The following is a 13,307-nucleotide window of genomic DNA, read 5'->3' as shown; positions in this document are numbered from 1 at the left end:
CAAAAAAATATACGTATTTTGGAAATGTTGAGTCGAATTAGTCTAGAATCGATTAATTTTATGAAAGAAAACCTTTCAAACAGCCGTAGTCCGTAAACTATGATTCCTACAAAATTGATTCATAAAGAACGGAACGTATCTACCGTCTTATAGGGGGATCTACTGTATATTAATTCTTTAATATAAAAATATATATATATGTAAGCATTGTTGCATATTTTATTGTAAATTTTTTTTGGATTTGAACATAAATTTGAAACTTTTTACTAGTGTAAAGTAATGAAAGAAGATAGTAGTTGTAGTATATAAATATACACAATTAAAACACATTTAAACATAAATAAAATATTAAAATAAATTACCCTAAAACCTTGGCTATAGACTGTTCTTGTCTATAGCCAAGGGCAGCTATAGCTGCAAAAACAAAAGCTGTAAAGGAATGTTAAATTTTGTGAATAAGCTGCTCTCATACATAGGCTGTGCATGACCTATGACTCCGAATAAAATCCAATAAGAAAGGAACAGCATCGGGAATACTATTACTTATGTAAATCTCACTGTGTTCTGTTACGTACTAGAGTTAATCATATGCCACTTTGTTGATCATTTTTGCCAGTTTTCATGAATGCTTTAAAATTAATACTACACTGTATTATTACCATTATATTTTACTGCATTTTTCTTTCATATTGTATAGTTTTTACTAGTAATCACATATTTGTTGCCCTCGTGCACAGGCTACACATGATGAATTTTACAAATATAATCTTGTATAAGCTCTTCTGTTTATGAACAAGGGCTTATACAGCCTTTTACAGGCTGAAAACTATAGCAAAGGTTTTAGGGTATTACAATTTGAAAGAATATTTGTATTGAATTAAATATCAACTTTATTTAAAATAAAGTTCTATAATTCTTATCATTTTCTTATTAAAAATAAAAAAAGTATTCAAAACTGTGTTCAAGCTGAAAAAATAATAAATAAAACATTTTCACTTCTAATTTTCAGAATATTTTTAATAAATAATTCAAGCTAAACAACAATTTTTACTCTAGAAGTCTAAACAGCAACAAAAAGACAAAGAGTGATAATAATTATTATTTAGACTTCCAAAGTTAAGTTTGTTATTTAGTTTGAAAACACGTGCATCACTTTAATATGGGTTTTATATTAAAAGAATTAATATAATCAAATGTAACTGGTAATCACAAAAAAATTAACAACAGAATTAATATAATTTTATTGTTTTATCATTTCTATTGTTTACTGTTAATCTGGTCCTTGTCTAATGTCGTAGCAACATTCGTCCCAAATCAAGTATCTCCAGGTATCCTAAAAATTATTTAATTTCTTTCACACTTTATATATTTATATAAAGTGTCAAATAAATGTATTAATATACATATAATACATTTATATTAATTTAATTTTCACATAAACCCCTCATTGTTGTGTATATATTATAGTTATTATATTATATTATATTATAGTTATGTATAGTTAGGTATATATTATATTATAGTTATGTATATATTAACCCCTCATAGTTGTGTAATATATATATATATATATATATACACAACTCTTATTTACAGGCTAGAAATTTTAAAACTTCTGCTTTTTGGTATCTTTCTATATAATTCTTATTGAAGAATGCTAAACACTAATCCTTTTACAACAATTATGCAGTTACTTTTTCCTATTTTAATGCACTCAAGTTTTTTTTACTGTCATTTATTACTATTTTTTTATACCAAAAAGCTTGCACAAGGAGGAGTCTGATGACTGTTTTGAAGATAATAGTAAATTTATACCTATATTTCTCTGAAAAACAAATTTATGACTGTTTCAACAATGTAAGGTTCCTGAAATTCTTGTAAAAGAAAAGAATATATTTATAAACTATCTTGGATGAAGTATGTGAATTTCTCCTTAATTATAGTTATCTAAGATCTTACAACTCTTATTAGCAACAGATTCTTAGAAATTTACACAACAGATCTAAGTTAAAATAAAGATAATGTATCTTAGTTCTGTGTAAAAAGGGTTGTGTAAAAAAGGTTCTGTACAAACTAGTCAAGACAAGAGCTGCCTACAATAAATGAAATCAGTCAGAAATAAAAACTAACAAGAAATTATAAAAGAATTTAAAATGACAAAGACTACGTATGCATGAAGCAAGAATATACCTGATCTTAAAAAGTTGGAAAAAAATCAAATTAAGTAATACCTGATTTTAAATAGATGTCATTTTAGAGAGCAACATACATTTCTTAACATAATGTATGGAAGAATACAAATGTCTTAATGTTCTATTTTATGATATCACTATGTAACAACTGCACAAATATAGGCAAAAAGATATATATGGGCTTGAAGATAAAAGTACAGTTTAATTAAAAGCATATGTAGCATTGATTAACTACAGTTATTAATTAAGTTTAAATAAATTATGTAAGGTATGAAATTATCTGTTTCCTTTCAATAAATCATCGTGGTTTTTGCTGGCTTTTCAAATACATTCTTCATTGAAGGAAGGTACCTAAGAATTCTTCAATTATAATTCTCATTCTTTGATTCAATAATTTTTACTATGCCACATAAAATGATTCAAGTTGTAAAAATGAAATAGTATACAAATTAAACACAAGAAACTGCTAATAATCAATTGTTAACAGATGGGAATAAAATATTTTATTTTTTGTTCACATCTCTGAGTACAGTAATTGTTACAAGTGTATAATATAGCAGTAGTAGAGTATTTCTACAAACTTAATTTTTTATAACTGCACAGCACACTGGGATGAATATAAAATAAGACACATCAGCCGTTAACTGGTGTGAATACAGTTAACTTTTTTGACAAGAGAACATTGATATTGCATAAACATGGATATTAGTATTTATACAATGATTAAATCCTAACCTCTTCTTTATTAGAGTATCTGCATCTTTTTAAGTATTTCTCAAACAACCAAGTACTTTCAGACTTTGATAAAAATCTGTGTTAATACCCATACATACATATGTAATGTTTCTTCCTCCTCTTACATTTACTGACCAGCATCCTCAGATTTAGCTCTAAATGAAGCCTGATAATGCAAATCAGAAAATATAATAAGAAGAAACAAATATTTTTACCATTTAAAGCTAAGTCTGAAGATGCTAGTCAGTGGATGCAAGAAGAGGAAGAAAAACACATATATATACCTGAAAATGGATATTAAATAAAATCTGAAAATACTTGGTTGTTTGAGAATTAATTGAAAAGATGCAAATACTCTGAACACACCACAAAAAACTTAAGTTCCATCCAGTAACATAAAATAAAATAATCACAAAAGTATTCAACCTCCTCCTGAGATCTGCTTCAGATTTAAAGCTAACCATTCTACAATGGAACATATGCAGAATTTGAAATTTATATTGATAAATTCAAATAGATTATATTAAATAAAGAACAGTTAGCTTTAAACCTGAAGCAGATCTTGGGAGGAAATCAAAAACATTTGTGATCCTTTTATTTTATGTTACTAGACTGAACTTAATTTTTTCGATGTGTTTAGTGTTAAAAAATAGTCCAGTTTACAGAGAATTAACTCTTTGGAGCAGATACTTCAATAAAGCTGAAGCTAGCCAAATTTCATAAAAGCTTTGAAATTTGAAACTTCTCCAACTTTTGTAGATTTTATGAAGTTTGGAAAGATATTTGATGATGAGCTGATCCAGCTCAGAAAGCATTTTATACATTGAATAAAAACTACCTCTTTTTTTGTTTGTGATTAAATATGGGATTGGACAAAGATAGTGACGTCTCAGGATATTCTACATCTACTTTCTTCTTACTATTGATATTTAATTTGAAATAATTATGTTATAATATATTTTTTATGCTAAATAATTGTTTGACACAATAAATGTTATATATGAATAAAAAAATATTCTTGTATAACATTAATCAATCTGCTACATATATTAAATAGCAAATTGTTTCTGTAAAACTTATAATTTGGTTCCAAAATTGGAATTTAATTGTTTAACAGTTCTTTATTTCTTTTTAAGTAAAAAACAAATCATTAGTAAAAATAATTTATGATTCAAACATTTCTCGTGAAACGATTATAATTAATAAAAGTATAATGTAAATATTACATTACAATAACAATTCAGATGTATACTATGCATAAAAATATCTTTAATGTTACCTGCTGGAATTCTGCACTTTCTTCTTTAGTTGTTGGATATGGCACACCTGGAGGTGGTAATTTTTGTCTGTCTTTTTTGTCCGGCTGAGCATTAAATGGCAAACCTGATGGCGGTGGTGGAAGAGTAAGTTCAACCATTGCTGGAGGAATGTAAATAGGATGAGGAGGTATAGGAACTGCTTTTCCCCATCCTAACTTCATTTCAAAACCCATAATTTCTCTACCTAAATATTAAAGTGAAAATACTTTCCTAGTTTAAAATTTAGTAAATTTATCAAAAAATATTAAATTTTCATTTAATGTTTTTAAACGTAAGTTGATTGTCAAAAATACGGAATTTTACATATAAAACCAATTGCTAACATTTTGGGGAATAATTTCAATTTCTCAATTATAAGATATTTTTGTTCAATAAAGAATTATCATTTTGATAATAAAGATTTGTAAACTTACTTAATGTCTAATGCCTTTGTTTAGTCACAAATAAATATTAAGTTCCAATGTTATCCCATGATAATAATTACAGTAATACAATAATTTTAACAATTTAATTTTTGAAATTTTGTAATAAGTAAATATTTCAGAAAAATAAAAACATGAGTTACCTATGTATTAAAATTATTACCATGGGATAACATTAGAGCATAATACTTATTAATGCCTAATTTATGAAAGAAATTTTAACTAATGATAAAGATTTGCTATACTACACACAGCCCAACTGTTAACCAGTGTGTGTTTCAGACTTAGATTTCCATTTATTTACATATAATACTAATTTAAAAATTTTATATTTTGTTTTCAGGTTATTTTACTTTACAGTTTTCACTTTTTTTGTTGTTATTACTACCATTCATTACAGCAATATATTATACACTTGCCTGTGTCCAATTCCCTCCTACAATACAATAGTTTTGTTTGCTAGCTAAATCATTGATTTGATTTAATATGCTTTATATTCTTTTTATTTTTATACTACTTGCTACTAATATAAAAATTTTCTTTCAAAATATTACATTTATTAAAAAATGCGAATTTTTTTATTCCTTATTTAGCAATGATTACAATTTATTTATTTTAACTGAAAGTTGTTGTCATCCAGTGGCGTGCCGTGACATTTTACGATAGGGAAGCTGTGTTTCCGTAAAAAGCCGACTTCCAGGGGCAATCAGTTAACCGCGCGTCAGTGATGGTCTAGGATCCATTCGTATCGTTTGTTCAATAAGCCAGTAAAAACCGTAGACTTCTCTAAATGCACTTTTAATATCACAATTACATTCCGAATCGGGCTACAATTAAAAATAAAATAATAAAAACTTACTTGGTGAAATAAAATGTGTGGTGGATGTACCGGTACATACCTGGTACAAAATATTCTTGTGAGTTCCCAGACGAGGTTCGAACTCGAGTAAACCGTGAAATTCTTGCGAGACACGAGATGTAAACAACGAGACTCGGAACGGTTCGAGTATGTGTCAACTATCTGATAAGGTCTTAGCGGAAGACAAACTCTAACACGAGCGCTCATAAACAGGTAGATCTTTGACTCGCGTGTCTATAAAATGTTGGCCGAAATAAACCTTTTCGAACAAAAAAATAGAGGAATTTTTGATAGGTGAAAGGTGAAAATGATCGTTAAATTCTTAGACGTCAAAAATGGTAAATAACGGCCTGAGTTATGAGTGCAGGTGTTATTATTTTATAAACAGTCATCGAGCAGAGTCGACAAAGAGGTATCAGATGGACACCTCGAATCGGACCTTTCCCGCGACCCGAAAAAGTTTCATCTTGCACCTAGAGACAAAGGAGAAACCAATCGGGAAGCGAGGAATGGGACGAGGGACCAATCCGAAAGGCAAACAGTGGGGGAAAAACTATAAAAATCGGAACTTCAAGGTCGAAGAAGAGTCTCCTCCGGATTAAGCCTACAGTGGTGAAAAATTGTGTTGTGCATCCGCCGCTCACCGAGGACACCGCAACGAAACAACGAACTTCTGCTTCGTCCGGATATCCTTCTCGTCCGTCCGAACTGCAACCGAGATCACGAACTTTCGCCGTTCCCAGGAGATTTTGGAATTATCTTATATCGATGTAAGCATGAATTCGAACAAATAAACGGGTTTTATCTTGTAAAACACTTGTGCATCATTTGCCTCCTTTGCCACCGCCCACATACGCGGTTTCCCTTAGGCTCATTCTGACGTGAGATAGACTTTTTCCCCCTCAACGTCGGCAAACCTTACATTCTTCAATTGTATGAATATACTTTTATAGAAAATTATAATTAAATATAGCTTTGTAAAGAAACATACATAAAAATAACATAAAATATTCTTTATTTTTTAAATCTTAAAACAATGCACTTAGTCAAATAGCTCCCTATGAGTGGTAATGGATGGAATTGAAGACAGTCCCGATAGATGTGCGGTGCGTGCATGCAGGCGGACTGCCAAATCCCCAGGGTGCCGATACTGGTCAATGTCAAATACCCCTTTTGTCACATCACTAGTATATCTCAAAGGACATGACAGGGCTGTTGTAGATTTTAAACATTTCTCATTATAGCTGTAAAAATCTAAATATGTTAAACTTAATAGTCATTTGTTTTCTAACTAATTCTTTTTAGGACCAAGTGTCCTCAGAAATTTCCAAAATTTACAACTGTTCGATCACTCTCATTGAACTGGAAAAATTTCTGTCTTTATTACATTAATAATACGAAGAAATCAGTCTCCACTGTACTCAAGTAGAGATTGGTTCAGTTAAGCTTTTGTTTAAGTAAAATTTCGGTTCTTTCTTCAGGGTTTTGTTTATGTCCCTAATTTCCTAATCTCTTAATTGTTTAACTACTTCTTAAGTAGAAATAAGTCAAAACCAGTTACTTTGTACTCGAATATTTGTAGTCTCAGGGAAAAAAGTGGAAAGACAAATTTTTATGACAAACGGATACATAAATCATAAATTTAAGGAAAATAAATTCTAGACTTTTTCTGTACCTCGTGCATCTTTCATTCATCTTTCATTCATTTCTCATTCATTAAATTTAGTTGTAAATGATGCTGTCAAAGTAACAGTTAATTTTTTAACATTGTACAAGAATTGTACATGTTTTTTTCTACATCCCCTTAATTACAGATGAAATATACGAAATCATAATATCACTGGTTTAACATTGAAATCCATGAGTAATATAAAATTGGAGAGCGGAATAAAAATATCAAATATTTTAATGGATTTTTTTTTAACTCCTGTCAACTATATAGAACTATCATAAAAACATACCAGTAAATTCTTATCAGTTGGGTTAAGCTATAAATCTACTCGCGATTTATGTAATCGGGCAAGGGCGACCAAATATCTAGCGGGAACTCGGCTAACAGCCCAGAACTGGTCCTGGATAGAATTGGATGCTGTATATGTTTAGCATCCACCTGAGGTCCTAGGCTTCCACTGGCTAAACTGGGTGAGGTTGGTGCTCTGTAAAGCGCATGCATGAATCTGTCTTTTTGGATGCTGACAATACAGTGCTTCCACTCTGCCACTAATATTCGAATATACAATAGCAATCTTATCTTTTTTTTTCACATGTAGTATAGAAATTTGTAATAAGATACATAATGCGGTTATAATAAAATACAGTATTGTGCAATTATTTTCATATAATTAAAATTAATACGTATTTATTTTTTAGAAAATATAAGGAAAGCAGTGCATTTACCGCTTCCAATGACGGCACGCCACTGTTGTCATCTGAACTAAATAATATTTCTTAGCTGTTACAACACAATAATTTCAATTTTTTCTGTCCCCCACTCAAATCAAAAGGCAGGAAATATCTTATTTTTCTATCCTTCATTTCAAATTTTTTAAGTATATAAATATTTATGTAAGTTGTTTTTTTCCAAGCTCCGATGGTCCATAAAAAAAAGACAAGTGTAAATAACAAAATGAATTTATTACCAAAAGTTAGGTACAAACATGGTTACTTTTCAACATAATCACTGTGAAGATTGAGGTATTTATCCTATCTGTGGATGAGCTTTTCCATCCCTTGTCATAGAATGTTGCCACCAATAACTTGAAATGAATCCAAACATTTTGAAGATCATCATTAGTCTCGAATCTCTGCCCTCCTAGCCACTTTTCCTGTTCAGAAAAGAGGGAAAAGCTCATCCATAGATATGACAAATGCCTCAATCTTCATGGTGATTATGTCAAAAAGTAACCATGTTCATGCCTAACTTTGGGTAATAAGTTCATTTTGTTACGATTGTCTTTGTTTCGTGGACCATCGAAAAAAAAAAAAACAGCCCTCGTAGATTCCTTCCTTATAATAGAAATTCCTAAGCTTCAAGTAACTCTTATTATTATATACACCTCGTATCTTCTTTGTGAAAAACATTAAATTCCTGGGTATTGCTGTTTCATTATTAACAGAAGAGTTTAACTAGTAATGTATGATCAAGCAAATTGGGCACCACAACTCTTCATCTGTCAAAGAATTGTGAAGAATGTTTGGTGACTTTTTTATACCTGAAATTCATTATAAAATGTACTGTACATAAATTCAACTGCTAGGGCAAAATTTGACACTGTCACCCTCTTAATGTGCACGTGGATCTACATTAATTAAAAAATCAAAACTGTATACTCAGGACAGTAATTATAACATATTTGATTGAGAATTGCCCACTAGTTCCTTCTACAAAGAGTTCTGAACACCTACTCTATGATCACTCTATATATAATATAACCAAAATGCAAATCATTAGCCAAACTAAGCTTAAACTATATGATTATTTTTCAAGCTATGCATCAATTAGAGTGAGAATCCAATTTCAGTTTGATCCTTTCTCTCAAGATTTTTAAAAATTAAATTCAAATTAATTTCAATTTATTAACCTTTGCACAAGAATGTGTAAAAGTTAAAGGCTTAACTGAGCCAAATTTAAAAATTTTATAAATTAAAATTTAACTTTAATAAAGTCTGACCATGCCATGAACATTTGGCTATGTCATGGAAAATCCTGCACATTTTCACATCATTGCAACAGTGAATGTCAGTAACTGTTGCCTTTAGGTTACATTAAACCTTGTGCTTTCCAGCAGATTCCATTATACATGCTTAGAGTTACAGTCTGGGTTGTATTCATGGCCATATTTATCCTTCAACCATTCTTTGACAGAACTAGTCCTAATAAGCCTGTAAAATATTCTGTGACAATCCAAAGGTACCAAGAGATATTCAACACTTTTGTCATATCCCAGCTACAACAGCAACAACATCTTGAGTCAATCATCTTCATTCAAAATGAAGCATCTCCACATATCAAACACGACACACAGTCTGTGACATTTCACCTGAAACAGCGATTAATTGTGCATTTCCTATTACCTGGCCACCTCATTTTCTAGATCTGTAACTGTATGATTTTAAATTGTGGGACACTTAAAAAGTGTGATTTATTAAGAACACATTGAAATTTGGCATTCTTGAAAGACATTATCATACAATATGTGAGAAACATCAAGGGAGGACCAATTATGAATGGGAAAGGAACACTGTATACTGTATATATATTATACACCATAAATTATTATAATAATAATTTATGTACAACCATTAAGTAATTTCTTTTTAATAAGAGTTTGTAAGAATGGGAATTAATAATCATTCTCAGAGAAATTTATAAACAGTAAAATTTGCAGAATTTTTGACAATCAACCTATGTCGTTAATGATACATTACCGTTTAGAGATTTCATTGCTCTTTCTCCGTCTTTACGGTTCATAAAAGCAACAAATCCGCAATTCCTTCCTCTGGCTCTTTCTTCTTCGGAACGAGGCCACATAATTTTAACACTGGCCAGTGGTCCATATTTTCCAAATATTTCACAGAGCTGTTGTTCTGTCATCTAAAATAAAAAAACGTTTTCATTAATTTCAGATTAAAAAAAGTATTTTAAACTTAAAAAAGTATTTTAAACTTTATACTTGTTATATGTTTGAGTATTGATGTAATAAAAACAGTTATTTTATATAGTTATTTTTAAATTAAATCATTCTAGGTTTGGTTAATTTCACATATGAACTTTAAACTCCGAAATTTTACATTTAACACGGATTAACACGGATTTTACATTTGTTTTGTTTTTGTTTTTATAAAGTTTGGAGCCGAAGCATACATTCAAAATTTATAAAATATTATTTTAATATATTTATGAACAACATTAACTTTCATTCCTCCTTTACTTTGTTAGCATCAATATGTTCAAAAATATGAGATAATATGAGTACAGAAGTTCCGAGAAGTCAATGGAAACTAATATACTGCCACTTCACTTAGTTTCTTCTATAATTAAAAAAATTTATCTAAAAGTTTACATACAAATTTAAAAATTAAATTTATGCCTTATGTAAACTTTCACTTTGAAGGCAGTGTGTTCAAAATACAGTATTAAAATTTTAATCTGTTTAGTTTCAATCTGAAGATAACCAATTAATACAGTCAAAACTTTTTGTTCTTTAAATAGTTACTAGATATTAAAGATCTCTTGTTTTGGTTTTCATTATGTTACTATTAGGGTTATGAATGAATAATTGCTTTTTCATTAAATTTTTCTTAATAATAAGAAGTTTTAAATTTGGTCATAGACTTCTTTCTGATCCGAAAACACAGAAGTCTGGGTTATGTACTTAGTATGTTTTATTAGTCCCATAGTGAGCTCATAACTTTGTGTGTTCTATATCTTACATTAAAATTTAAAAAATTTTTAATCAAGAGATTAAAATTACAATATATTTTGTCCAATTAAAAATGATTATTTATATGCCATGATTTCACAAGTACACTAATGAAACATTCCATAATTTTTATTTAAAATTTATTTTGAATAAGAATAAATAGTGTCAAATTACAGTAAAATGAAACAAATACTAGACTAATTTGACTGGAAAATAATGATTTGTTAAACAGAATTTGCAAAAAGTGAAATAACACAATAGTGTGAGATCTGGAATTTTGTTGACGAAAATCACGCTCTTTTATTAACAAGAAAATTAATTAATTTACTTTCGTTTATGTAACAAACTAGAAAAAAAACGATCTTAGCCGGGAATGTGTAAACCTTCCTGTCATAACTATCAACATCTATTGTTCTTGCAGAACTTGCAGCTCATCTTGCAGAAAAGTTTATAGTTAACGTCCAACTTACGTCACTTGTTTTAGGTCCCTGGAACACCTATAACCTTTAACTCATGAACATCCGATCACGTGGTGGAAATTCCCCACAAAAAGCTATAAAAGACAGTTCTTACCCCCTCCTGGGGGAGTCTCTTAACAAACACCGGACCGACAACATTGCGCCGATTCTCCAAATCCGCCGAATTCCAATCTACGATCGTCGATAACACATCATCGCCAAAGTCGCGAACTTTTTAAATTTGTGCTCTTTTGGATAAAAGAAATCTATATTTGAACATTTAAGTGCCTCCACGAATTTAACAGTCAAGGAACCTACAAAGAGGTATGAAAAGCAGAAAAACTCTCTCTCGAAAAATTAGGTGGTTTAGAAACGCAATTGGTGTAGTCTTTTGTCTAATTTGCATATATTAATAAATTGTTGTTATATTTGTTATAAAGAGTAGACTCCTTTACTCGATCACGCCCTTCACCTTATCATTGACCCCAAAATTATTTCCCTCCACTCGCCTGACATTTGAGTCCCCAACCAAAGGGATCATTATCATAAAACAAGCTATCCTGACAGTGAGCAGGTTTAACGACCTGTTGTCCGTACCGAGAGGTCAGGAACCATCGACTCTCCCTTGCAGTTCACAATAGTTATTTATTCAACATTTTGTATTTTATCAGTTTTATCAATTTTTTATTATGATACATACAATTACTGTACTAAAGTAAAGACTTAATTGTATCCAACATAAAACTGATTACTTTTTAATTGAGAAAGAAAATATATCAACTGAAACAAGAAGCAGTTTTGTATATATTGCATAAAGAAACAATTTATATTTTATAGTATAATTATAATAGTAAACAGACTGGCTCGGATATAAAATCTAATGCCAACAATATATTTTCAAATGACTGTAATCTTATCTATTGTCAAAAGACCCATAAAAAATGGCTAAGGAGACTTGGGTTAAATTTAGTGTTTTTGAATAAAAGTTACACCAAAACTGGATGAGATTACAAAAAAAAAATACTCAAGAAAAACCTGTAATCAAGTTAATAGGAATTAAATTTATTAAAAAAATAAACATTTTCAACTATATTTAACATCTGTGAAAATAGATAAGTACTGTCAGTTTCAATAAAAATGCATGATGATTCACTTTTTAAACATTTTTTAAAGTGTAGCTGATAGTTAACTTGGTAGCTATGAAATAACATTCTGGATTAAGATAATCAAAATATATTTTAAATTATTATTTAGAGGCAGGAATCAAAATCATATTTTCTAAAATTATACGAGTTGGAGTTGGTTCGGTCCTGGTAAATACTAAATTAAATTTGAAATATTTGAGTTTTTTACTAATTATTATTGTTGAAATTATAATTTTTGTTCTGTAGTCAGAAAGTCCAGTACTGGCATTTTAGTTAAATAACGCTTTCTATATATTTTATGTACTCTGGTGAAAGGGTTATTTCTTTAACATTTTGGATCCTGCAAAGCTGTTATTAAGCTGAGAACATGTCACAGTCATTTTTTCCCCTCCACAGAGGTGAGTAAGCTTATATATCTAAAGCCAGATGTTTGTAAATTCATCACCTGACATGGAAAATGTGCTGTTTAGTAGCCACATACTCTGAATCAGATACTACTTTTTGCTTCATTTCTTCCCATAGACTTTACTGGTATGGCTGTTCCTAATGGAAGATTATATTTCCGCCAGCTATACTCTATGGTTCATTGGAAATCATATCTCCAACATGATGACTAATGAGAGAGTTATTATTATTATACTCCTACTTACATCTCAAAATCCGATAAATTTCTGTTTAATTTCTCCTCTCTGTATATAATGTCATCATTTCAGAAAAGTAACTAGGCAACTGACTATTATTTTTTACTGATATT

The 13,307-nt window shown here is 29.8% G+C and overlaps 1 protein-coding gene across 1 annotated transcript in view; it reads right to left on the bottom strand.

The window, feature by feature from the left end:
* Window positions 1–10,121, bottom strand: part of LOC111615810 (U2 snRNP-associated SURP motif-containing protein-like) — a 14,849-nt gene extending 4,728 nt beyond the window's left edge. Inside the window, exons 1-2 of the mRNA XM_023357246.1 lie at window positions 9,956–10,121; window positions 4,207–4,430 (exon numbers count right to left, since the gene is read on the bottom strand). Coding sequence (XP_023213014.1) covers window positions 4,207–4,430; window positions 9,956–10,121 — 390 coding nt within the window. The remainder of the gene's footprint in view (window positions 1–4,206; window positions 4,431–9,955) is intronic.
* Between the last annotated feature and the right edge of the window lie 3,186 nt (window positions 10,122–13,307).

This window comes from Centruroides sculpturatus, unplaced genomic scaffold (genome assembly GCF_000671375.1).
Source record: "Centruroides sculpturatus isolate CEXI.00-Female unplaced genomic scaffold, Cexi_2.0 scaffold2606, whole genome shotgun sequence".
NCBI classification, from domain to species: domain Eukaryota; kingdom Metazoa; phylum Arthropoda; class Arachnida; order Scorpiones; family Buthidae; genus Centruroides; species Centruroides sculpturatus.
This window is presented reverse-complemented; position numbering and strand designations above follow the sequence as displayed.